The 26,657-nt window shown below is 37.2% G+C and overlaps 1 protein-coding gene across 1 annotated transcript in view; it reads left to right on the top strand.

The window, feature by feature from the left end:
- OLA1 (Obg-like ATPase 1) overlaps window positions 1-26,657 on the top strand; it is a 99,336-nt gene that overhangs the window by 25,124 nt on the left and 47,555 nt on the right. Inside the window, exon 4 of the mRNA XM_009865297.1 lies at window positions 23,055-23,230. Coding sequence (XP_009863599.1) covers window positions 23,055-23,230 — 176 coding nt within the window. The remainder of the gene's footprint in view (window positions 1-23,054; window positions 23,231-26,657) is intronic.

The raw sequence follows: 26,657 nt of genomic DNA, 5'->3' as shown, positions 1-26,657 counted from the left end.
TTGCATTTTTGCCTTCTCAACTTTTTTTTTTTTCCTTAATGTAACTCAATCAATCAATACCACTTCTAAATTATTGTAATTTTTTTAAATAAATCTGAATTATCTGTGTTTGTGTTGTCTTTTATTTTACCTGGAAGTCTTTCACTTAAATGCAAATGTGAAGTATTATCCTGCATTGTTTAGTGTAGATGTTTTTTTAATTATTTTTCTATAACTCTCTGTAGGCTTAAAGAAAACTGTTCACTGGACTGTGCAGTATTTAGAAAAAAACCCTGACATGTTTCTGCAATGCCATGCTTGGCCCAAAACTGCATCAAGCAACAATTGAAACACGTCACTCTCTTGGTTGATTTAAAGACCTGAAAGTATAAATTTCCTTCCAGCTGTGCTACAATATTCAGCTATTGTTTGACATGGATGTGGAAAAGACAGTCAGCAAGAAAATATAAAATTTCTTGTCTTAAATTGATTTAACAGTACCTTGTAATATATAAATTAAACATCGAGTGCTTTGTGCAATTACAAAACGTTGTGAGTGTAGGCAGAGCTCAAGTCAGTGGGTTCCAGAACCTTATTGCAGTTGCTGCTTTTATTAAAATCATGGATAATTTTTCCTGAGCCATAGTTCATCTTTGTAGTTAGTATGTTGGGATTTTATTTGTAGAGACTGTTTAGTCATTATGATAAAACACATTATAAAAATTTTGATAATGAAGAGTTAAAAAGCTCTCTCACTGTTTTCTTTTTATAAGCCACCTGTTGCCTTAGATGCATAAGTATATAAAATTGAACAAAGTGCTCATCACTTGTCAGCCATCAGTGGCAGCATAAAAATTACTTGTGGTGCTTGCTTTGCAAGAAGTTCTTTTGTGTTTGTGACATCAGCTTTGTTTTATACAATTAAAGTATTACACGCTAGAATAATCTAAATTGCAACCACTAAATGGTGATGTAGTTCTTTTTTCACAGAGCTGAATTTGTTTACTGGTTATATACAGCTATTGACTACTGTTTAATGTGACATGTCCCTTTTGCCTTGAACAATCTTTGGAAAAGGTAGTTTTTTTGTGTCCCATTCTTGTCTCCCACCCCCTCCATCCCTCCTCCCCTTCTCCATTATGGAGGGCTTTTCTTGTCCTTTTCCTAACAAGTAGGTATAAATATGTTAGACTTCGGTTTTGTTTTTTTTTTCCCAACTAACAAATGAACAACACATGATGATTTTGCAACAGGGAAAAAAGCCTGGTCTGGACTGCAGGAGATGTTTTGTTCCATAGGAACACATTTTGACATGAATGGAATAGTTTTAGTTTGCAGGGCTTAAAATAAAACCCAAAAGCAAACTCTGGTTTTGATAACACTCACGGGGTTTTCTGATTCTGACCCTGCTCTACTAATGACTGTACAGATACGTACTGAACAGCTTGCTTTCTATTGGAAATACCTGGTCTGTGATGTTCTGTTCCTCTGTTATTGCTGTATTTTTCTTTTATTTAACATGTCTGTCCACTTCGAAGTAAATGGGAAGAATTTGTGTGTGACTGGGTTATGATTTCTTAATATTAAGTTGTTTTCCTTGTGTTAAAACACATATTCACTGCTATAGAAATTTGTGGAAAATACTCCTATGTCCTCCTCAAATTTGTAATCTTAGATATTAAGGATGATTTTTGTGGAAAGTTCAGTGAAGCAGGTAAAATTAGTGTGATTTTTTTTGTATGTTGTGTTAAGTATGCAGTAGGTCTGTCTTTCTCCACATAACCTTAGGAAAGAAGTAATGCCTCTTTAGAATTTCTATATGCTTTAAATTATCTGAGGCATAGTTCTCCTTTGAAGAAATTAAACTATAATAAAGCTACATCATTAATGATTTTTCTGTTAAATTGCTTTATTTTTTTAAGGAGTACACAACTCTATAATTCTACAGTAATTTGCAGGCAGAAGTTACTGGCTCTACTGAATCTGATAAAATCTCTGTGGCTGCCTATTAGTCTTGGAGCATTAAAGACTGCATTTAGTGATCACCGCTCCTCCTTAGGCCAGAAGAACAGAGACGGGAGCATATAAGCTTAACTTTCCTATTCTTTCATGTAAAGTTGATGTAGTAGCTTATCGTTCTGAGGGATACTGCAAATTAGGGACCACTTGCCCTAGCAACTCCATCTTTCTCTCAAACCTCCTCCCCATTGTGCTGACAGTGAAGTGAAATAAATCCGACTCCGTTTGCTCATGTGTTACAACCCCTTTGTATGGCTCTGGCAGAGCAGGGAGTCTGTTCATACTGGTCACAGCTGGGACAGAAATTACTGAAGCTTGATGCTGAATTTCTTAAAACCATATATCACAATATTGGCAGGTTTCTTGTTTTGCAAGGTAGAGCTTTTACAAGGGAAGGGGAAAAAATATGTAATGGTATTTCAAGGTAATCCCCCAATTCACAAATAAAAATAAAAAGTAGCTTGCAGTTGAATAATGATTACAGCACTGTTCTGACAATACTCATGTAGTGATGGGATATGAAGAGGATATAAATACAAGTGAAAGACTGTGCAGAACAGGGATAAAAATGCAGCTGTACTCATATAGTCCTTTTCCTCATGCAGTGGCTTTGATAAAAATATGATTGTTTTATCGCTCATATTTCACAGTAATGTTTAAACTGATAAACCATTAGCAATAATCACTTTACCAAGATTATATTTTTTTTATTATTCCAACATAATTCTAAGCTGCTAACTGTTAAATTGATGATTCTTGCTCTCATCCTTTCATGTGTTTTCCTGTTTTGTTTTTCTTGGAATGTACTTGTAAGCAAGTAGGAAGAGAGAACAGAAGTGATCTTTGAAAGTACTTCTATGTACTTTCCAAGGGTGCAGTTCTTTTATTAATTATACTGTGTTTGTGATTTAAATTCCATGAATTGCAGTCAAGTTCTTCTTGGTGTGAATAAAGATGGCTTGCTCTGAACCTAAACTAATAAAACACCCTCCCCTCTCCTCTATTGATTACATTTACAGACTGACAATGTGTCAGTGCCACATAGAATGAATAATTTAGTGTATAAGTTAATGCATCATTTACATAACCTTCTTGTGTGGAAGGAGAGAGAATGTTTCCTTGTAGTTGATTAGTCCCATACTGAAATAAAATAACCCTGTTATGCTTGTTTAAGTTATTCCCCCCCCCCCCTTCTGTGTTTTTACTGTATGTGGCTTTGAGTGTTAATGGATGCAGTTACTCTTGTTATGTGCATATATTTTCCTCTATGCTGAAGCATTTCAGTGTTGCTGTTGGACTTGCCTTAGCCCCATTGTTAGAATGAGATAGTACAGTGTGAGTACGTGTGGCAGAGCAAAGCTACCTGCCGGCTGAGTTGGCTACTCAACTTTTCAGGTGTCTTGGTCACTAAACCTCATCAGGGCTTCAGTTATTAATAGGAAAAAGAAAAGAAAATTATGTGATAATTTGTTTTTAATGAAGCCCTATACCTTTTAAAAAAGTGCTAGATGTTATTAAGATTTCATTTTACTCCCATGTGATCAGTGTAATGCTGTCATGCTGAGATATTTTGACTACTTCATAGAATCATAGAATGTTCAGGGTTGGAAGTGACCTCTAGATCATCTAGTCCAACCTCCCTGCCAGAGCAAGCTCACCTAGGGTAACCACACAGGAGCGTGTCCAAGTAGGTTTCGAAAGTCTCCAGAGGAGACTCCACAACCTCTCTGGGCAGCCTGTGCCAGTGCTCCGTCAGCCTCACAGTAAAGGTTCTCCTCGTTTGGGCATTATTGTTGAATAATAGGATGGACTACATACTTCCAAAGGTAAATATGTTGTAATTCTGATCTTCCTTATCGGCTGCTATTTCAGACAAATACCTCACAGCTTTTCCTAGAAAGGTACAACTTGCTGTTTAATGGACTAAGGGCACCACTGAAGTCCAGGAGCACGGTGCGTGCTAGTGGGGCATGCGTGTGTCGGCTGTGGTTCTCATACTTGTGACCGACTACTGGTGCCCAAGTTTGTTCTTGCCTGCCCTGTGCTTGATCCTCGGTACTGCAGCCTGGATGGTTTGCTCACTTTCTGCGCTGTTGTGTGTCACGAGCTCGTTGGGTTGCGTTCGGGAGAGGGAGCGTGTGATTCCCAGGAGGATGATGGTGAGAGCAGTGCTTGAGCGTGGTAGGCCCTGTCTGCCTGGTAAGTGCCTTCAGGTACCCACAGGTTGTTGCAGGCCCAGACCACCAGCATTTCCAGCTTTATGTCGCAGTTGCACAAGGAGTCATTACTTCTTCATGTCCCTTCATCTGGTTCTCATAAGCAACATCAAAATTCCCTCCCTGCTGGAGAGAAACACTGCCTTTGTCAGCTAAAAACCTCAAGTTACGCTTTTCTCTCATCTCTTTCTGTTTATGGATTTTATTTTATTTTTTTCCCCCCAGAATTTCTCTGCACGTGGTGGTAGTTGCTCGTTTGGGGTTTTTTGCCTTCCTGGTTTTTGTTTTCTTGCTGTGTAACAGCAGAATTATGTTGGTTAACAGGATTTTGTACGTCAGTGGTGCTATTTACTAGGATGTTGTTTATTGTACTAGAGCAAGGAAAATATGAGAAGTAATAATTTGTAGTCTCGGAGCTAAAAGCTGCTTGACTAGAAAGATATCTAGGAAAATCCTTTGAAATTGAAATGTTAAATTTGGTGGAATTTGATAGGTTAAGCCTCAATTTAACACAAAAATTTCGAATCTTACCCGTAAAATCTAGGTGAAGTTGCTTCCTTCCCCCTCAACCCCCTTCCTGTGCTTTAAACTTTGCCTTGGAGAACAAATAGCTGTTCTTTATTTCAGACCAAGCATAATTATGTGGAAGTGCATTATTTTTGTATTATACAAGCACTGCATAGAAATATTTCCACTTAACTGGAATGAAATATTCAGCATGTTTAAGAAGAAAGAGCCTTTTGGAAATCTTTGGTAAGGGAAAAGGTTACGGTTATGATTCAGTAAATCAGTCTCATAATGCGTACAGTGCATAAATCAGTCTCATATGTATGATATGCCACTGGTTTGAGTGTCTTGACAGAGTGGCTGGAGGGGTGAGCTGGGCTTGAGGATGACGCTGTGGGGGAGGAAGGCACTTGGAGCCGCATCCAAGAGCAAGGCAGCCTCTTCGTGTGGAATGCAGGCTCTGAAGGCCTCTTCTAGGAGGAGGGGATGTTGTAATATTATCAGCAATGTTGTGTTGAAAATTGGAAACCAGTAACTGAAAGCACATTGTAAAGAAACAGATGATTTTAATGATTTGGAGTTTTTAAGGTTAGTAATCAGCAAACCACAAAGAAAATTATTCTGATTTTTCACCGAAATCGAGAACCTAGTCAAAGGTAATCCATCCTCTGTTCATTTAACATGTTTGTTCTTAGCTATACTGCCTATCAATTTATTTAAATAAAAAGATTATATATATATATACACACTATTAAATAAATGATGGAGCAGCAACTTATAAACTTTATAGCTTTTTCGAATTTCTCCTAACATAACATCTCATAAAACTTGAGTAAATTATTTCATAGGAACAAATTATTTGAAAAATCAGCATTGAGTAGACACAGGCTCACTGATAGTAAATTGCAGCAGCTATTCTTCAATTTCTTTTGGTAGCAGAAAAGTATCCTGTTGGTCTGTGGTGTTTTTCTAAACTTTTTGAAGTTTCTGCATATTTTCATAAGCTCTAAAACATCAGGGTTTTCCTGCCAAATGAAAGGGAAGGAACCTTAGATGGGTAATGTTTTATTTGTGTGTTATGTGATACGGATTTCTTTTATCCCTGGTGCACTTTAGCTTAGAATATTTCATTATGCGAAAAGATCTGTATAGTATTCTTTGTCAGGGTTTTTACAAGATATATGAGCAAAAAGCTGGTTCTTCGTAACAAACTGGTTCGAAATCAGTAAGATTACTGAAAAATAAGATGTAACTCCTAAGCGATCTTATCTTCTGTCAAATTCTCTCTTTCAGCTAGCAGGTGATGTGAAGTCTGTTAGGACAGTTCTTCTGCCCCTGGCTTGCTGCTGTCAGCCCTTTTCCCCACGGGCAAACAGCGAGCAGGGCTGCACGTTGAGTAAAACTTCATGAAGTGCTGGCGGTGCTTGACTCGCTGTTCTGGGGCCTCATCTGTACCACCACTGTTAGAAGTGTCTGTGTAAATACTTAAATACTGGATGTGGCGTTTTTGTGTCTTTTGACTTTTTTTTGGTCATCTATCATCTAATGTGAAAACATACAAATATTGTGGTTCAGGATCTACTGGGAGTCTACTAGTTTTAGAAACTCTAAAATAATTCCATATGTTTTTTTCATTTTTATAAAAATGATAGCCTCTTCAGGATAGACAAGGTCCAAGACAAATGCTACATGATAGCTTTAGGGGAAAAAATTGCAAGGAACCTTGCTACAATAGTTGGATGAAGATTTTTTTTTTTTTAAATAGATTTAAGTGCTGATGAACAAGGACTTTCCTTAAGGACTTCAAAAATTGCCCAAAGCATAATGACCAGTATGGTCCTTTTCTTCCGGAGAGTTTCTTTGAAAGCCAGGGTGTTTTGAAATGGAGAGGATCTTCAGTTCTGTCTAAGAATGGATTTTAGGCTTATTTTATCAGGAGAATAAGACCAATGTCAAATGACACCTTGAACAAAAGGTGTTGCATGCTGGAATCAGCAACCAACATTGTCTTTGTCGGAGTCCTTTCTGACTGCTGACAGTTTATATCACAACCTATTAAAAAAGTTGTAGCAGGGATGTTTAAGACAACAGCAGTCAAGTGAGGGATGATAACATTAGTATTGATTTTTTTTTAATTCCAAAATGTTTGAATTTCAAATATACCTTTAAAAAAATTTTTCTTAATTTTAAATCAGAGAGGAAATGTTTTAAGATATGTTTCCTCATGCAAAAAGGCAGTTTCTGGTGACCTGCCTGACTTGTTTTGCTGCATGATACAAATGTTCTTACCACCATTCATATGCAGAGAACTGTGGCTGTTTACTTTGAGAGTTTAAGTATACCTTTATATAAGCACTTCTTTTGGATTTCGTGTTAGAAAAACACTGTAAAGGCGTACATCCTATTGCCAGTTTACAGTGCCTGGGACAGGCAGCCCGCCTTCTCTTAGGTGGTGGCCACTCATATTTGCTTCTGTGCTGTCTTGCGCTTATATGTGAGCACAAAATTTCTTGTGGTTACATACCAAACTTTGTGGAAGGCCTGATCTTGTTTGTTACTAAACAACAATGAATTTTTAACAGTAATCCTTGTGTTTGCCCATCTAGTAATACCAAAAACTGTGGGGAGCTAATGTACCTTCATATGCGCTGTGTTTGGAAAGCTTAGCAAAGAACGAGTGACATAAAATAATTGAAAAATTATGTTAAATAATTAAAAACGTATAATGAAATAAGCAAATATAGAAGTCTCTGAATAATGGTGGGATAAAAATAGTGGGGAAAAGAAATATCACAAGATATTTTCATCTGGAAGGGATGGTCTCTGGAGAGATGACTTGCTAGGTCTGTCTGTATGCTCACACACCTTTATGTAGCAAGCATTTTTAGGTGTTACTGTTAACATAGACAAATAGGAAATATATAAAATATGATGTAATAAATAGGAAGTGGGTTTAAAACAAGCATGTCCAGGTAAAATAAAAGTTTTTAAAGTGGTAGTTCTACTGCAAAACATAAAACAATTATATCACAAAGTACGCTGCTGAATTGACATTACAAACCAGTGCGCTTAAACGCACCGTGGCCGTCTTGGCAGCCGTCCCCTAACTCCAGCCCAGGGCACCGTTGTCACAGCTCGAGTTGTTCTTTCCTGCTCATCCCTGGCTGCAGTTCAGGTGCTGTGGTGATGGCAAAATACATCTTACTGCCATGAAAATACTGAAACTGCATTAGTTCTTTTAACTCTATGTGAATAAGGGTAATACAGAGGCTGGGTGTTCTTGCAAATGCTGAGTTGTCCTGGGCTGCAACAATTGGTACGAATGGTGGTTACCCTACATGAACCACTTGGTGAAAAGGCAGTCCCTAAACCACCTTCCTAACACTGCATAACTTGCATTGACATTTTTTAATTCATAAAGTACTGTAATTGCAAATTCCTAAATTGAAGTTTTTAATGTTTCTAATGAGGTTTGTAGCAAACTGATCTTGCTACGGTACTTTAAAACATCTTTGTCTTTTTCTATCATTAAGAGAAGTGTTTCTGTAATGTTAATTAGCTAGTAACTGCTGTTTTCAGTGTGCTTTAATTACCATATGTTGCTTGATTATATGTTATGAAATAAACTTAAGGTTATTCTAGATTGTTAAATAGTGAGCTGATACATGACTACTGTGCTTAAGATGAGGTTTTTCAGATACGGTGGTGGGGATATTGAGAGGAGGAAAAGCTAAAAATGCCATGTGAGTATATGAAGACAATTTTAAGAATTGTCTCCTATATTTTAAAATTACTATTTACAAGAAATATCTGGTAAAATACCATGAAATTACTTTGAATCACAACTGCATAATCATACAATAGATTGTAAAGATATAACTCATGATTTGCCTATGTGTTACTAATAGGCATCCTTTTCTGACAGTCTAATTGTACAATGCAAGATACTTATCATTTACTATCACTTAAGAATTTTTTAAAAAATGCTTCTGTTCAAATTACATTTAGTAATAGCCACATTACTAGTAAATAAATTGCAAATATGTAGTTTGGTCTGTCCATGTAAGTCAGGATTGCTACAGTGGCAGTTGCACTTTTAAATTAGCAAAATGTTTAAATAACTTGGTGCTCTTGGGCAGTTTTATATTCCATTTTCGATTAAAAAAATGCTAAATAAAAGGTTGTACTTATGTTGTACTTAATGTTGGTCAATCGACAAAAAACTAAGCGAAGCTTTATAGTTGGGTTAAAAACTCCTGGTAACAAATACATTTGATTACTTTCCATATTAAAATAATGAAGTTGAAAAAATATTTGAGCAAAATTTTGGAGTATTGTAAAAATGTATGCTGTAACTTCTTTGGCTCTTTTAGGAAGATATTTGCAGTAGTGTTTATATTGGCTATTGACGTAATTGATCTAATGCTGGAAACCACTAAGAATTTTAATATTGTTCTTGTATAATTGCCTTAATCTCTGATCTTTGCAGGAGATGGTGCTTTAAATACTCAGGAGGTTTTTTCCATGGTGTTTCTCAAATTGCCAGAATAAAGTCCCTACTTGTTTCAGTTGTTGTACATTGAAATAAGCAGTTTATGTTTTCAGTTGATGCATAACTTTTTCATTTACTTCACTCTATCTTAAATTCTAGTTTCATCCCTAGTTAAATTTTCTGCCTGTGTTCACATACGTCCCCTCAGATTCTGGAGGTTTAGTGCACGCAGCTGTATAGCTCTGATCACTTTGCAAGTGGTGCAAAATATATGAAGATAAATCCTGTATTGTGCCAGTTTATCCCCCCCAACGATTTTCATCGTAATTTATTTTACAGAAATGTTTTCAAAATGACTTTGCCAAAAATAGTGACTCTCAATAAACCACCAGTCAATAAATCATTATATGCAAGATATTTTAGTTTTGTGTTTTGTTTTGTTTTGTTTTGTTTTTTTAAAATAAGCTTCTCTTTAAAAAGAGCTTTTCTTTGAAGTGTAAAGTAAAATTATGGCTTAATGATGTCGATACCTAGGAGGATAAGGTCTGCTGGGGAGTGGGTTGGTTGTTTTTTCCCTGTAGCCTAATAAAGTGTGGCATTTTAAGTGCCCAATTGTGGTCGCTCTCACAGTTAAGGAACACTAAAGACGTTTTTTTCCTTCGAAGAAAATAAAACAATTAAGTTTTTCTGCCTCTACAAATGTTATAAAATGTAACATACCTGTCAATTTCCCTTATTTCACTATTCAGAGTGAACACTGAGGCTTTGGTACAGGTGGGTCCTTCTATTGCTTCTTTTAAGTTTGATACTTAAAACAACAACTGCTGTAAAACCTATCAAAGTTACTACATTGAAGGTTTGGGTTTGTTTGTTTGGGTTTTGTTGTTTTTTTACTAAACTTGGTGCTGATACTGTTAAATATTGGTGGCATTTTTGTATGGAAAATTGCAAGTCTTCTGGATTCTTTAGTCAACAGAAAACTTGTGCCTATGTAGTTAGTGATTATTCACTACTGTGTTTTGTGGCTTAGTACTTTGATGAAAATGTAGTAACAAGAATGAAGTATTTCTAGAGTTAACATTACAGAGTTGTTTGAGGAGACAAAGAGTTTTTTGGGTTTTTTTGAGGGGTGGGAGTTTGATAAACCACCGTTATTCATACAGTAGGCAGTGCATAACTGACATCTTGAAACATTTGAATATAAGTTGTATTTAGGTTGAGAAACATATGAATGAATCAACCTGGGCATTAGGTTAAAAAAAATATCAAATTTAAGGCTTTTATGCCTCTGGTGGAATTATTTCAGTGGTTGACTGAAACATTTAAGAGGAGGAGAATGTTTCTTTAACTCTCAGAGGGAATTGAGTTGGGAATTGGGAACTGGGGTGGGGGGAACCCTTTAAACCCCCCTCTGATTGTGATTATCATGAAAGGGAGCTTTACTTTGAGATTTTAACCAATGCTATATTTTTGTAATTGAATTGGAATTTCTTTTTTCAGACGTAACTGATTTGGATTTCTCAGCAGATGCCTGTAACAAAGTAGATCCATCAATAAGTAACTCCTTTACTGCATTATTGGTACTCAGTTGTGAGAAGTTTAATTGCAGTTTGTTTCCATTGTTTTCTTGACAGCTGTTGAAAATAATGTGATAGAACTGGATTTATACTGACTTTAGGAAGCAGGTATTTGTTAAAAAGCAGTCAGAGAGTGCAAAGATCCATGCCAATATTCCGAATTCATATTTCCCTCGAATGGAAGGTTGTGATAAAATGGTACATGGTGTGTTTTCATTGCCTGTTGAAAGACTTTCATGCAGTTAAAATAAGCATTTTGATGGTGGTTGAATTAAGAGTTTTTGTCAGTCTCTTCTCATCATGGATGATTAGACTAAAATGTCTGCTTGTCTTGACTTGAGATCACCACAGCTTCAGATAACATGCTTTGTGATTGAAGGTCGAAATATTTTGAATTCTAATAGGCTGCCAGATGAATTGCTTGAAATAGACTGTAAAATTTCAAGGCTTCCTTTTCCATCTGCTGTGAAAAGAACCATTGGGAATGGTTGAGCTTGATGATCATAGAATTACGGGATGGTGATTCTAAAACCCTCAAAGGGAAGTTGCTATGGAGATCTAGTTCCAAACTGTGAAATGATTCACCTCTGAAAGGCTTCAGGGTCTGAGAAGCTGAACACATCATTGTTCAGGTGGTCATTGGTTAGGAAATTGCTGGTGCCTGTGTAATCAGCACTCCTGTGGTAGTTAACGATCTAAAAAGGTTTGTTCTGAATGATGTGGGACAACAGCAATGTGCATAAGATGGCTTCTCTCAATCATAGTTTGCTCAGCCTGGTGCTTGTAAAAATACAGTGAGCTAAACGGCAGAGAAATGAACTGCTTCATTGAGGAAGTCTTTTAAAAACAAAATCTTTTCTCTGATGGATTTGACATCTAAAGTAAAAGAACTGTTTCAGTTTAAAAAGCTGTGGTTAGATGCTGCAAAACTATCACATTTATATATTTATTTTGCAAGGAGCAGAATGGTGGGGCTGTGTTGTTGTGTTTGCTTGCAGGCTAAAGGGGTAGTACTGTTGGGAATGAAGTTTTCTACCCAGTCACACCTCAGGAACGTAATGAAATAGCCTCAATATGTTCATATTGCTGTCCTTTGTCATGTCTCCCTGGCCCCCCCTTCCCAATTTTAGGGCCTACCAGACACTCAGAAAGCCACTCTGTATATCCAGCATTCAAGTTAATCGAAGCATGTTTTCTTTTTCAGTTTCTAGCTTACCTGCGTGTTTTTACGGTAAGGAAGGGGAATAAATGGAGAATGTTTGCATACACGCTTAAAGCAAGGCATTTTGTCAGCTGCTGTTAAAATTTGCCGGCAGCTTCTTAGATTATGCGGAAACTCCAACACACGTACAAGTATTTAATACACTTTTGCAGGGAAGGTAGAAGACGTTTGTGCAGTGTGCAAGTAGTTACTGATGGCAACTGTCTGTTCCCAATTCAGCATAAAATATTTTCTTGACCACATGAGATTCAGATAAAGAAGTTTGTGTGTTTATTTCTTGCATGTCTGTTCAGCATCGCCCTTGTCACAATCCCCTAACACAATCTGTTAATGGGATTTAGTAAAGAAGATGCCAACGGCTACTAGATGGTGCCAGATAGTTACAGAACACAACTGACATGTTCCACGATGTAATTGCCGCTGAAGTATAAAATATTTCTAGGAATAAAAGAAAATCCCCGAGTGTTAGGAATTACTTTACTGAAATATCACAGAAAATACTGAGTTCCTTACTTCTCATGTAACTGGTCAGCCAACCTACAGCAAGTAATAAGGTTAGTTTTCTGTTGGGATGCTGGTTTGGTTTTATAAGGGAGAGGAAGGGACTAACTTCCAAAGTATTGAGTTTTATCTGGTTAACTGTTACATTAAGTCTTGAACATTGAATGGAAAATGTTGCAAACCATCTTTGTCAGGTCTAGTGTCTCAAATAAGATGCAAATTATAGGTTACCTTTTGTTGTCAACATTTCAGGTGTGTTCTGAAAAGATCATTTGGTGGTTTTTGTGATTCCCAGCCTGTACTGTTATGTGAGGTCCTAAGAACCATGACATCACCTTTAATTTGTTGAAAAGTAATTGTTGCATGTGAAAAATCATGTATGAAGAGCAAATTGCATAATGACACTGATCAATATTTGCTTATTTAAATTTTTATCAACTCTCATTTTTGTTATACATTAACTGGTCTTTCCTCAAGTGTGTTTACTCCTCGTCACCTCCATTGTGCAACGAAGTAGCTCCTCAAAGGAGAAACTTTCAGATATGGAGAATAAGGTTCTTTGTTACAGACACATGATGAGCTGAGTTCACAACTGCTTGTAAATACCCTTCTTCTAGAAACTCGTTACTATTTTTGTAAGCAATGACTGATCTGTAAATAATTTATTATTTTCCACTCTGCCAAATACCATAATCCATGTTGTAAAATGCACTGCAAGAAGTGTGATAGTTTTGTAGTGCTCTTGTTTTATTATAAAAACAGTGTAATTTCAAGTTTCAGAATATTTGAGAAGTGCTTAGATAACTAACCTCTTGTCAATAAATAAGTGAAATGTTTCCTGTATACTTTGGTCATTAAAGACCAAAGATAGAACAGCCAGTGGGTTTCTGCTGATGTCTGCTAGTTGCTATTGATGATCTGTGTAAATATATCGTCTTAAAAGTGAAGTTATTGTTAGCAGTTATATTTTATGGCCACTTTCAGAGACTCCAGTCAAGACTGACACCGTGGAGCTTGGCACTGAGTATTCTTAAAGCAAAGACCCTGATGATTGACCTTTGGAAAGAAGGGGTAAAGTGCACCACAGAGATGGGGATGGTGGAAGTAGTAGGCATATACAGCTTTACATATAGGTATATTTCTGCTTTCCAAGTGGTTTCTGCTTAGGAACCATGTTTTTGTACAGTATAGATGCCATCAGATTGCAAATACCTGTGTTCCAGTCTACTTTTGAGTAGGAATGTTGTCTTCTGTGAGTAGCCTGGATATGTGGTGCACAGAGACAAGAGTTATCCACTGATGTTTGTGGCCAGTCCTTCCTGCGTGTCCTGGCCTTTATGCAGGTGCTGCTGCTGTGGTAGCACTCACCAGGGAGGGGGTGATACTTTGAAGACTCTCCCATGTTCCTGTTTAGTTCTCTTCTCATGGCTTAAACTCATAAAGGAAGTTTTTCAGTCCCTAGAAGAGAAAATAGCCTAGACTGGTGTGGCTGAGCTCAGGTTGACAAGAATCCTTCTCTGAACATTTGCATTTTTCAGCCTTTTTGGCTCTCAGACATTCTGCAGCGGTCTGGGCTAGATTCCAGATACCCTTTCTTCCAATTAACAAAGTTGTGTTTGGGAAAAATATAGTTTTTTCCTGGAAAATTCTTATTTTAAATAATTTATGTGGTATGCCAGCCATCTCAAAAAGTTTTATGTGCTGCCCTTTCTAGTGTCTTCTGATAGTGAGTCTGTGCAAATTACGTTTTGCTGTGATCCTGTGTAAAGCGTACGGCAAGAAGGATGACGGAGTTTGTCCCAAGTGCTATTTGGCGGGCGGTGCAGTGGTGGTATATCAAATGTGTGAACAAGGGCCGTCAGAGCAAGCCCTCTGCAAACAGAGGCAGAAAAGGCTCAAAGATTTATTCCTTCAGCTGTCAGATAATGTCCTTTACCCGGTGTGACCAACTTGATAGTGAATCTCAGCAGGTAGAAGGTTTTGCCTGCGGAGTGTTGACTATATCCCAGTGGTGCTAGGATGAAAGAGCAATGACAAGTAAACACATTTTACATCTGAAATAAATCACTAATATTTGTCAGACAGACTCAAGGGTAAGGGGTCTGGAGCAGGATTTTACAGATAAGCTCATTGGAGCGACTATCTTGATAACAACTTCTCTCTGTTAAAGCTGCTTCCACCAGGAGCGGAGCTGTGGTTTCTTCTGCTGGCTGAAGTGAATTGCTTTGCCTCAGTGTTTCCTGCGGACGTTATAATTCTTATTTCTGACCTTGTGCAGTACTCGCTTGAGGAGTACTTTTATGCAAATGCAAATTCTTTGTATGCTCAAGAAGTTGATACTACAGACATTTAAAATCCTGTATTGCTGCTACATGCTCTCATTGTGTGTCTGCTGGTGCAGAAATAGACTTGCCCTTTTTTGTCAAATACTCCCAATAGATTTGGTACTGAAAGGACTGCCATTCAGCCCCTCTTCCAGACTTTTGGGGAGGGGTGCTTGATTTGTGCTCTCTTGACTGGCGCGATATTAGGGCTCAGCAGGGTAGATGTAGCTGCTTGTCTTTTATATAGGTAGGTAATGAATTTGAGTCCTAATACCGTGCCAGTCAAGAGGGGCCAAAGCAGCTGCTTTTACTGTCCTGTGTCTGTATAGCCATATGGTCCACATAAACGGTAGCGTGGTGTTCAAAGTAATTAATGCTGCAATTAATATTCTGAGCTGTTTTCTGTTGCTAAAAATCAGCTAAACTTGATAATAAAAACAAGTGTTTTTAATGGGAATTAAACCTTTTCTTATATTTCTATGATGCAGGTAAAACAAAATAATTATTGCCACAGTGACTGCTTGCATTTGAAATAAATTTATACATATTATTTAAAAAAAAATCTAGTTAACTTTAAAATATGTAAGTTTTCTTGTCATTTAGGGTTCTGTGAAGCTGATCATCAAGAGGGTTGCAAATCATTGGCGGTTTCTATTTTCAGAGTTCCACATCCCAGAGTAATTTGCTTTAATTTCACCCAATTTAACCTATACTTCACACCATCACCATTCAGCTTTAATAGCTATGTTCTGTGCATAAGAAAAGCAGATAAATGTCCACAATTAGACTGCGAGTGATTACAACTAGTTAGGGCTTTATGAAGACAAAACTTAAAGGGCTGTAGCACAAAACAAAGCCACAAAAGATGTCTGAAAAAAATCTTTCTTCAGAAGTCAAGGTTTACTGCAGTGTTTTATTTAATGTTTTTGTACTTGATTTTGCTTATGTTGAAGATGTAGACAGGTGCACCTTCTTCAACTGAAAATTACTCTGCTTAAAGAATATTAGGTTTGTGTTACAGGTGATTAATTTCACTTGAAATTAGCTTGCAAGGGAAAACATGCTAAACCTACTTTATTTGTTGGTTCATTGTTAACATGTGCTGTGTTTAAGAAGCTGTAAAATATTGACTCTGACTATTCTTTTGCCCTTCTAATCGTGAGTGTGCATAGTAAAGTGTGCCTTCATCAAAGTTTGATACATTCTGTAATGTACCTCAGTCAGAAATAGCAGTATCTTTTACCATTTAAGTCTTTACAATACTGATGATAGCATGTCAAGCCAGTTTAAGTGCAGACATTATTTATAATTTAATGTTTTTTGACACTTGTAGTCTTGTTTCTTTTGATAACTCGAAGAAATACCCTGCTTCTAGCCCCCCGCCCAAGTTACCCTATTTAATTTCTTTTTGTTCTGTCTCCCATTCCCACCTCAGTAAGTGGCCAGATAGATGCTATTGCTCATTTATTTCAGGGCTTGTAGCAGGGTGTGTATGTGTATTGTGATGTGCCGTATCAGTCTGTGATGAGCAGGTCTTTGTGGTAATAGTTACTGAATGTCTGCTGGAGAGGAAGTGCAAGTATCAGTTATTCTCTAGGTCTAGGTTTTGGTGGCATTATTAAACATTCTCTTATAGCTTATTGATGAAAAAGGGTGGTCATTACCCTAAATACCAATGGGAATTTTAGCAGTTCAGATTCTGATCAAATTGTAAATATCGCTCTCTTCACAGCATAACATATACCAGCGTGATTGCTAACCATTTGTAAAATGAATACAAGATGCTGAAACGTTGTTATGTGGATCTTGGTATTAGCCAAATATTTTGTTCCATTTAACTGTAAGGATAAGGATAATTAAAGAAATTAAGTGACTGGTATATCAAATATAAATCAATTTTGAAGATATTCATCAATTTCCATAATTGCAATTAGAAACAGAATCAGATGAATAAGATAAGTCTAGTAGTATTATTTTGGTTTTGTTTTTAGCATCTCTGTAGCAGCTTGGAGCAGCTAGAAACAATAAAGTTTAGGCTATAAGCAGCTTTGGTTTTGTGTCAAACTAGTTTTATATGCTATATCATAAAACTTTCAGTCCAATCAGCAACTACATTTAAATACTGCAAATTGTGGCAGCAAAACAATAATTCTGCTGATTAGCCCCTTTCCATTTCTTGTAAGTGAACTGTTTATGCTGTTGAGTACCTTTTGAAAAAAGAAAAAGCCAAAACAGCCTTGATTAGTCAAGGAGTAATTGGATGACTTGATTTTAGCAAGAGAATGAATTGGTTGATGATAGCCTGTAACTAAGTGTAGTGGTTCTGTTCAGATGAATACATAACATACAGTCATCAGATCTTGACAGGTATAACATAAGCAATGCAAAAATCTCCGGAGGCTGAGAGGTAAATTTTGTCAAAGAATTTTGAAGCTGATTCTTTAAAGAAATGGAAAGAAACATGCATGCCATTAGATGATGCCGTTTAAAATGTGGCACTTGTTACTGCTGTGCTATATACATATTTATCTGCTATTATTTTGCATGTAAAGAAGAGAGGTAGTCTGTGTGTCCTGGCTGCCATCAAGAACTGACAAGTAGACAATTCCTGCTCTTCCTTGAGGAAAAAACAGTCAAGTTTCACATCTTCTCCAGCCAATCATTCCTTTTCCTGGATCTTTGTTATCTAGTTTCACTTGAAAACAAAGTGCAGAACCAGCTATCACCATGCAACTTCTTTAATGCTGCTTTTAAATTATTTTTGGGACCATCACAAATTTTTGGATCCAAACAGTCCAGATAAAAGTGCTCAGTCAAAGGTGAATCCTTCTTTGAGATAGCAGAATCCTTTAGGTTTGGACCCACAGGTGACAGAAGAGGGAGCTGGATGTGGCAGTGTTCGTTTCCAAGCTTCTCGTTTCTGGTAACTTCAGGTTCAGTCATTACATTTGATGCTGTTAGATGGCAAAATAAATTCTGCTGCCATGTTTATACTTTACTATTTTCCTATCTGAATACTTGCCTTGTTTTAATAGCAATATCCACATGCCACTAAAACATTATGGAACTTTGCCACAGCAGATTAGTTTACTCACAGCAAGCTATGTTTCTCACTCTGTAGTCTTGTGTACACTAAAGGAAAGGGCAGGGGTGTTTCTTTCAAGCTAGAGTGCAAATCCATATGCAGTTTCTGGAAGATTATTTGGAAAAAAGCTTATAGCTGGGATACTAATAAAAGAAAGAAGTGGATTCTGTTCAACTTCCCTTTTACTAACTTCTGTTAAAAAGTGTGATACACCAGCAAAGTCATAAACAATTCTTTAAGTGAAGTTACTGATTAAGGTTTCCCAGTTGACTGTCCTATATTTGCTGTATGCTTAGTTGTTGACAAGCAGATGCTTCCTTGGGGAGATTCTTGAGTAAGTTTAATTTATGTATATTTTTTTACTCCCCATGTGGGAAACTGATTACTTTTTCTTATAGTAGTATGCTATAGTTTCCTGTAGAAGGGCAAGTTTTGGAGCACTTTAAGAAGTAGGCAAAAGGAAGGTGCTGTGGTTTGGGGAGATGTTTGAGAAATGTCAAGTCCTTCTGTTCTAAAAGCAAATGCAGTTGATGAAGACATGGGAAGAGCAGTATATTTTCATTATGTTTATTGGAGAAGTTCGTTGTCCTTAGGTCATACTGGCTTCAGAATGTGGTGTTATGGCTAGTTTTGGAGAATTTAATATTAAATATATATTTTTAATTCTTTTTTTTCTCCTGGAAATAATAAGTAAATAAAATATTTTGTGACATTTCAGAATATCACAACATCTTTTTTTAAAAAAAAAAAACACACATTTTTTTTACAGAAGTTTGGAAAGAAAAATGGTTTTTAAATTAAAAGTTTGGAAGGTAGACCACAGAGCTCAGCAGTCTGGCAGATGTGAGTGTGTGGCAGAGGAGAGTGTGTCAACAAGTTTATAACCTTGGAAAGGTCCCTCGTATTTACAGAAGTTGAACCCTTATTCTGTCAATAAAAAGACAACATGTTGTGTTTGAGGTTCACCGTATTTGAAGACAGCTCATAAGCAGAAGAGCTTTTACCTCTGACAGGTTGACCACGTTTGCTCTCTGTTCTTCTGCAACTATTCCGTTTTCTTCTTCACTTGGATGCCCTGTTAGTATGATTTCAGTGAACATTTTCTTCCTCAGTTTTCTACCAAGCTCTCTCAAGCTAGTAATCGGATGGAAATTAAAGAAAGACTGCCGGTTCTCCTTTGCTCCCTTCACTGATTCTGTTATAATATCAGCCAAGCCAGTTTATTTCTCAGTTGCCTTCTTCAGAGACCTGCATGTCCATAAACTCTCTGGTATTCTTTTCCTGTGTAATACCCAAGATAATCTTACCTGTTCCTTCAGAAAACTGAAATTATTGTCTGTTTGCAGCTCAAGACTGATCTCTCATCCTGCTTGATTCTTCTAATTCAGCAATCTCTTAGTGGGTCCTTTTTATTTTCAACTGACTGCTTTTCTATGTGAGCTCAATATCGACTACTTGTGCTGCTGCTTATTCAGAGTTCATGTTTGGTGTGCATCTTGGTCATAGTACAGGTGTTGCAGTGTCTTTAATGGGACGATTATGTCATTCTTAGCCCCCTATTTGTTGTATTTTAAAATAGAGCCTTTCTGCTTTGCTGCTGTATATGCTGGAGGGAAGGAGGGGTTTCATAGTTTTCCGTAATGAGAGCTGAAGGCCTTGCTTGTCAGAGGAATTTCACTCACTAATAAAGCAAAGGCAGAGACACATATCAATAAATAGCAATATACTGTTGACAATCTTTATCAGGTAAGATTTGTAGATTAATATTCTAGTTCTTATTTTGTCTTTGTAAGTTGCAAGTAATACACATATTTTCTGGTATGTCCCATTTCTTGACTCAGTTTTACGACTTCCCCCCCCCCCGCCTCTTTATATTTTTATTTGGACTGATTTTTAAACCAGGGATGGGGTATAAAACCTTATTCTAGTAGTTTAACTTTGTTAATTTCACATAGTTGTTTTTCCGAGAGCTCTCTCATCTTTTGCACAGAGCCTAATTCCTAAGGCTGTCACCAGTTCTTGCTTGCTGAGTCTGCATTCAGCTCTGCAGACTAGAATTGAATTCCCTACAATCCTCGATGGTCGAGCACAAATCACATCTTTACAAAGCAGGCTGAAGTCTGGAGTAACAGATTGCCCAAACCAGATCCCACATAGATAGGAAGACGAAGTTCTAACTAAAGCTCTTTAGTCATAGCAGTATCTCCCTCTTCCTTCTTTGAGTATCCCATCCTCTCGTTTCTGGCTAGAGTGTCAGTCAGAGGCCGTTCATTTTTAGACTGATGACTGAAGTTGGCATTGTCAAACCCTGAGGAAGAGATTCACAAATAAAGCTTTGTGCTTATCAAGAAGAGTGTCGCGGTTTATGCCGAAATCTAGACAAAATGTGTATACAAAAATCATATACCTACCACTTCCTCGTGAACTGTGACTGTGTCTCGGTGGGAAGATACTAACATTTTTCTCCTTTAAGTGTTCCTGACAACTTAAGAAAAAAAAATCTGCCGTGATTAATTTGACAGATTTCTTATCAAATTAGAAGAGAGTTGTGTGATCTTTGTGAGCACAATTGTTGAGAGGTTTTCTTGTTTCCAAGTTAGGAAAAAACACTTTTCCTCTAAATGCAGAGTTGAAAATTTAAGGTCCACATCCAGCGTTTTAGTGGAATGTGCAACTAGTGTTCATTTCTTCCATGAGAAGAGTCAAGCAACCCAGTGAAAGGAGAGAAGGCTAAATTGTTGCCTGGAATGGGAGAACCCTCAGCTTGGTAGAGGGACTCTGTAGCAACCAAATAATCACCCGTTGCCAGACATGGGTCTCTTGTCAGCAGTGTTGCCTACGTGAGCTGCAGGATGGCATGGGGACAGCTGATGGGAGGAGGAGACTTGAAAAAAAACTCTGGCAGAACATTGAAGTGTCCATGGGTTAAAGCCTTTAGTGGACTGAGAAGAGAGTGAAGGTGAAATAGATTCAGTTCTATAGGGGTGGAATTACACTGAATGAATAGGTTTCGGATGAATGAAGAACTGCATGCTTTTGTGAAAAAAAAAATGGAAAGATGTGAAGAAATGGAGATAATTGCTGGAGAACTATTTTACCATTGTTGAAGAAAATGGAAAAATGTAACTAATATATATGCAGTGTTTTGTTATTACTGAGTGATTCACCTTACACTTGTTTCTGTGGAAAAACTTCATTTTTCCTTAAGATCAAACCAAACTGCGTACTTTTAATGTTCTAAGTGTGAGACCTTTATAGCCTTGGAGCTTTTCGCCTGGATTTAACAGTGTGGAGTTTTTTGTTGTTTTTTAAACCTATGGGCACCAAATGCAGAAGGGAAATGTAAACAACTTGTGAATGTGTTAATTTAGATGGTAAGAAACACTTTTTTCTTGATACAAGGAAGAAAGATAAACCTTATTTTTACCTGCATTCATATTAATCTGTTGGATGAGCTGGGCAGGTAGCCCAGCTACCTTCGATCTATATGACAACATCTTTCTACTCTCCCCCGCCTTTTTATTCAGTATTTTCTTTATAAATCACAACAGAGCTGTTAAATCGTGATTTCTTCTGTTTTATTCATCGAAGCAGTCCGTGTCCCATGGAGTCAGGTGTGAGGGCGTGTATTTGTGAAAGACAAAGGCTACGTACAGTATCTCTTCCTTACCTGCCTGGCAGTGGGACGGGCTTCTGTCCCTGTGAGCGAGCAGCCTGTCCTCCCGCCACAGCTGGTGCCAGGGCTGGATTTCTCGCTGAGGTGACTTTTGTTGCACCAAGGGAGCTCATTGGTGATCTTTGAAGACAGCTGACGGGAGAGTAGGGAGTTTGTGGCAACCACTGTTTTGAAGACTTTTCATTAAGTTTATGTGAAAATGATGTTGGCCTTGGACTGTCAACGCTTTAAACCTGGCTACTGGGTGTTTTGAGGTATAATCTTTATGGCTAATCCCATTGTTTTCCCGTGTAAAAAATCAGTTGATTTTCAATTTGGCAATGTTAAAATAAAATAATTGTTGTGGTTTATGTCTCAGGCGTATATTTAATGATACAGGATAAGCATGCAAATACCCTGAAAATTGATCCAGGAATAAGTAATAAACTGATTTTAATAGTTAATATTTTTATATTTAAAATATGGATTGATTTTTTTTGATGATGCTGCTTATCTGATAATTTAAATCCTAGTTGAATTATGTTGCCAGATTGTCTTCAGAAGGGCATGAAGTCAGCACACATGCTTCAGTAATATCTGGTTGTTTTACCCTTATGTTTCCAGTTGGCAATTTGAAATTATGGCTTCAACTGCACTTTAAATATGTGATAATAGCATGTGTTTCTAATAAGGGCCAGCACCATTTTGTTCAGATAGTGTGAATGGTTGTCACTCATATATGACAAATGCACCTTCATCTGCTTCTTTGATGGCCCCCTAAAAACCATACCCTCAAATCAGGCCGATGAAATTAGCTGCTGTGTAAATTGTGTGTCTGAGTGGTTCATTATCTAATCACCGTCAGAACCACAGTGATAAAGTAGATTGAAACAGGGACGAGGTCTGCCAGATGATTTCAGGCCTTTTTTTCTAAGCCCTGTTTCCCATGGAAACATTAAGAGTCATTCAGAACTTCAGAATTCTTTGTCTAAAACTTCTTTTTTCCTTAATGCATAAAATTGGTCAGCCAGTGAGGGCTGCCAGAGTGATTTGTAAGGTTTTTTTTCCATGAGTCTCTTAATCACTACCGTGTGTATTAAAGTGTCCAGCAATGTTCAATTTAGCTACAATGTTTGCTTCTGCTGGGTTAGATACTGTTAAGTACAGCGGTGCCTATTTTGAGGAAAGTGCGCTAGTCTGTTCCTGTTTAGAAGGAACTCAGAGATGTGTTAAGTGCTCTCCTGAAATGCAGAGTGCTGTGCTTTGTATGTATATCTAAATACCCGGATTCTGGAGCAGATATATAAATTAATAGACTAAACTGATAAAAAGTACTACAGGTGGCACTTGGATACAGGCAGCATGACACACCTGCTGACTTCACTTTTTTGTCTCAAACTCATGTGACTCTTAACAGTATGTTATAAATAGATATTTCTTACTTTTTTAGCTTAATATAACTGTTCTTTTGTTTTAGGAGCATTTGAAGATGATGATATCACTCATGTTGAAGGAAGTGTAGATCCTGTTCGTGACATTGAAATAATACATGAGGAACTTAGACTTAAAGATGAGGAGCTGATCATGCAGAGTATAGACAAGCTTGAAAAAGTAGCTGTAAGAGGAGGAGACAAGAAACTAAAACCTGAATATGTAAGTATAAGTAGACCTATAAAAATAGGTTATCAAGTATTCTCTGTATTGAATTGAAATTTTTGTGTTGTTGAGTTTTGTTACTGATCTCCCACACATATGATACAAAATGCTGCTACTGTTTTTGTGTGTTTTAAAGTAATTATGAGTTGGGAAATTATTCGAATGAATTATTTGTTGTGCTGACAATGTAAGATTCCACTGATAAAATAATTGTAATTTTTTACATTTAACTGTTACTTTCTTGCTGACACAGCTGTTCATGAGAATTGCCAATGCTTTGTCAAACTTACGTCAGTGTTTAGTTGTAATTCAAAGTCCAGCAGTCACTTATGAATTATTCTTGCTGTTAAGTCCTAGTCTGATGTTGATACTAGTATTCCTGTAGCCATCAAGTGAATATATTTTCTTGGTATTGTTGCACTTTGTCTTTTAGTGAATGTTAGATATGGACTGCTAGTTGAAAGTAATTTCAGAATGTTGTTGTAGAACATTGCTTAAATGAGCTCAATTATCACAGGGTAGTAGTGGTGCTTATTTGTAAATTAGAAATATATAATAATTATCAACTTCAAATTATATTTTTGTACATAGTTATTTTATCACCACTTGACTTTTGGGTCTGCTACACTTTGGCAGTGGTCTCGGGTTTTTTTAATTATTTCATTAATCTATAAATATTTCAGGAGGTATATAAAACGCATTAATTAATACAGTAGTGTGTCAATAATGAAGTACTAAAAATATTGTTTTCTCCCATGTCCTTTTAGATAACTTGTAAGAATAACATTGTACTATCAGTACTGGTGTTTTAGTTTATTAGCATTGAAAAGCAATGAAATTTGCTGGCCCTATCTAGTGCTTGGTAGTGAATAGGATCCCCTTTCCAGAATGTTCATCTTCACGGTGCAATGTTAAAAAGCACTTACTTGGTAACTTCTAGTGGTGAATTCTAGGCTTTATCTGGTCTTTATCTAGTCTTTATCTGACTTGAAAAGTATTTTATTCCCTCATTGGTCTAAGTCAGAAAAAATAGCTGTTGTTGGATAATTTGCAGGCTTTCAGGTAAACCCAGAGAGACTGAGAAGCAGGTCTGCTTCATTTGATGTCTTTCCCAATGTGTCAGTCTAGGCTTGGGTACATGTGGGCGGTGATTTGGATTTTGCAAGAGGCTGCACCTGCTTAGCGAGGCAGTGCAGCTTGTCCCCACAGTCCTTCACCTTTTAATTCATCTTAAAGAAAGGAGCAAGCAAAAATCTTGTCCATAGTGAATTCAAAGTTCAGCCTGAGACTTAAGTTTTACATTCGTATGAGGTGATGAAAATGAGGAGGGTTGTGAGGCTGTTCTGTGCCCCAGTCTTGAGCTCTTTTTGCTTATTTGCGTGTGTGGTTGGAAACAGCTTTGCTTGGCTCCTCACGGTGGAGACATTCTTGTCTTTTGTTTTGTCTTGTGTTTTTGAGTGGATGCTTTGTGGGTATCCTATCATACTTTACTTTTTTTTCCTGTGCTAAAGAAGTAGTCAGCACTTCTGTCATTGCAAAGAAGAGTCAAAACTGAAGTGTGTTTAAATAGAATTCTTAATAGTCATCGTGTAACTGTAGTGGGTGGTATGTACGGTTGCTGTTGTATGACAGAGCTGCTCTTACTCATGGGTTAACTACAGAAGTTGGTATGTGTTTAAAAACAAAGTGTCAGATTATTTTCAAATCAAGGGAGACAGTAAATTAAAAAATCTCTAAATAAATTTAAATTAATTAAACTTTTAAATTTGCATTATTAATCTGTTCAACTTCAGTTTCTCATCCTCTTTGCCGCTTCCTTCAGCCTATTACTTCATCTGTAGTTCACCCCATCAAAATGACACTGTCATCTTGTGTTTGTAAGTTACACTTCCATCATTCCTTCATTTTCTTACCCTTTCTCTACAAACATATGCACAGGAAACACCAGGTTCTTGAAGATGTGTTGCTCCACCAGTTCTGTTTGCAGGAGCAGCTGTTACACTTGAGCAGTCTCAACTGAGTTTGTCAACAACAGCAGATGTTTCAAAGGCGTTAAATTCTTTTGTTTCATGGAAAGGGGTGGCTGAACAGAGTGGGGAGGCACAAATTAATGTTCCCCTTGAAACAAAGGCTACTTGTAGGAACTGCAGTCCCAAGGGGATCACTTCAGGGAAGTGCTGTGGGGCACCACATCTGTGCGTCCTGCTGATCCTTGGAGCTTCTTGCTTGTCTTCCTTTGTGGCTTGCAGGCTTGAATGGAAGGGTAGACAGTAGGTCTTGGTAAAATGGACTTCTTTTTTGTTTTAATGTAAAGGCCTGTGAAAGCTCTGCCTGGTTACTTTACTTTTCCTGGTAAACCACTCTTCAACCCAGTTACGCAGCTTCTACAAATAGACTTGTGAAGCTTTAAGTTTGTAACAGCAGTTCTTGGGCTTTCCCAGGCACTGATGGGTTCAGCTCGCCGGCCTCTGAGGCACAGCTGTACAGTTTACTGTTGCCTCTTTTCCTTTAATGTTTTGTGTTGTGGAGGAGACTTGTGATTGCATTTTTATAGTATCCTGTGTGACTAACTGTGTGGTATATGTCTTGCCAGTCTAGGAGAGAAATTGTACAGGACTGGTGAAAAAACAGTTAAAGATTATACCTTTTTTAAGCAGTAGTCAAATTTTAGGAGTGTAGTTCAGCTGTTTGATCATTCTGGGCTTCCCAAATTTGTTACATTTTGCAGTTTGCTTATTGGGCACAGAGTGAACTCCCTGTCCAGGGCGATTTGTAATGTTTCCATGTGGCTTGTAGCTACTGTTCAAAGCTTCCTCTTTCCAGGGCAAAAAAGTCATTAAGAGACTTTATAGACTGGAATTAATTTTTTTTTTTTCAAACAAGATGTCTTCCAAAATGGGAGGGGGGGAATGGGACTGGAGGAAGAGGCTGCAGAAGACTTACCAGGATTCGCCTTTTAAAGTTATTTGCCACTGTAATACATAGTGGAGGTGTGCAGCAAACAGCTCTTGTCTCTGCTCTGAGTATTCCCAGTCATTTTCCCCTTCAGGAAAAGTAGAAAGTTATAAGGCAAGAAAAATGGTATTTTTAAGTTGGTTTTATTTTGTTTTGTTTTGAAGACATAATGTTAAATTTTTAGTCTCTCTTTCACTGTTTTCTTTTTCCCATCCTTTTTGGGATTAATTTAAGGTAAAGACACTTCATAATTTTTTAGAATTTTAGCTGTTTGAGAGTTGTGAAAGTTCTGCGGTTTATTGAGATAAAGATATTGCAAGCTCTCTTACCTGTATCGCTTTCAGACCTTTCACTGACTTGCTTTCACCTCCTGAACAAAACCATCTAGCACTTGAATTTCATTTTTCATTTCTTCCCACTTTTTCTGAGAGCACTTCGGGATCTGTTGAGGAAGAACACTTTACAAGGT

This window comes from Apaloderma vittatum, unplaced genomic scaffold, assembly GCF_000703405.1.
Source record: "Apaloderma vittatum isolate BGI_N311 unplaced genomic scaffold, ASM70340v1 scaffold6312, whole genome shotgun sequence".
Lineage (NCBI taxonomy): Eukaryota > Metazoa > Chordata > Aves > Trogoniformes > Trogonidae > Apaloderma > Apaloderma vittatum.
This window is presented reverse-complemented; position numbering and strand designations above follow the sequence as displayed.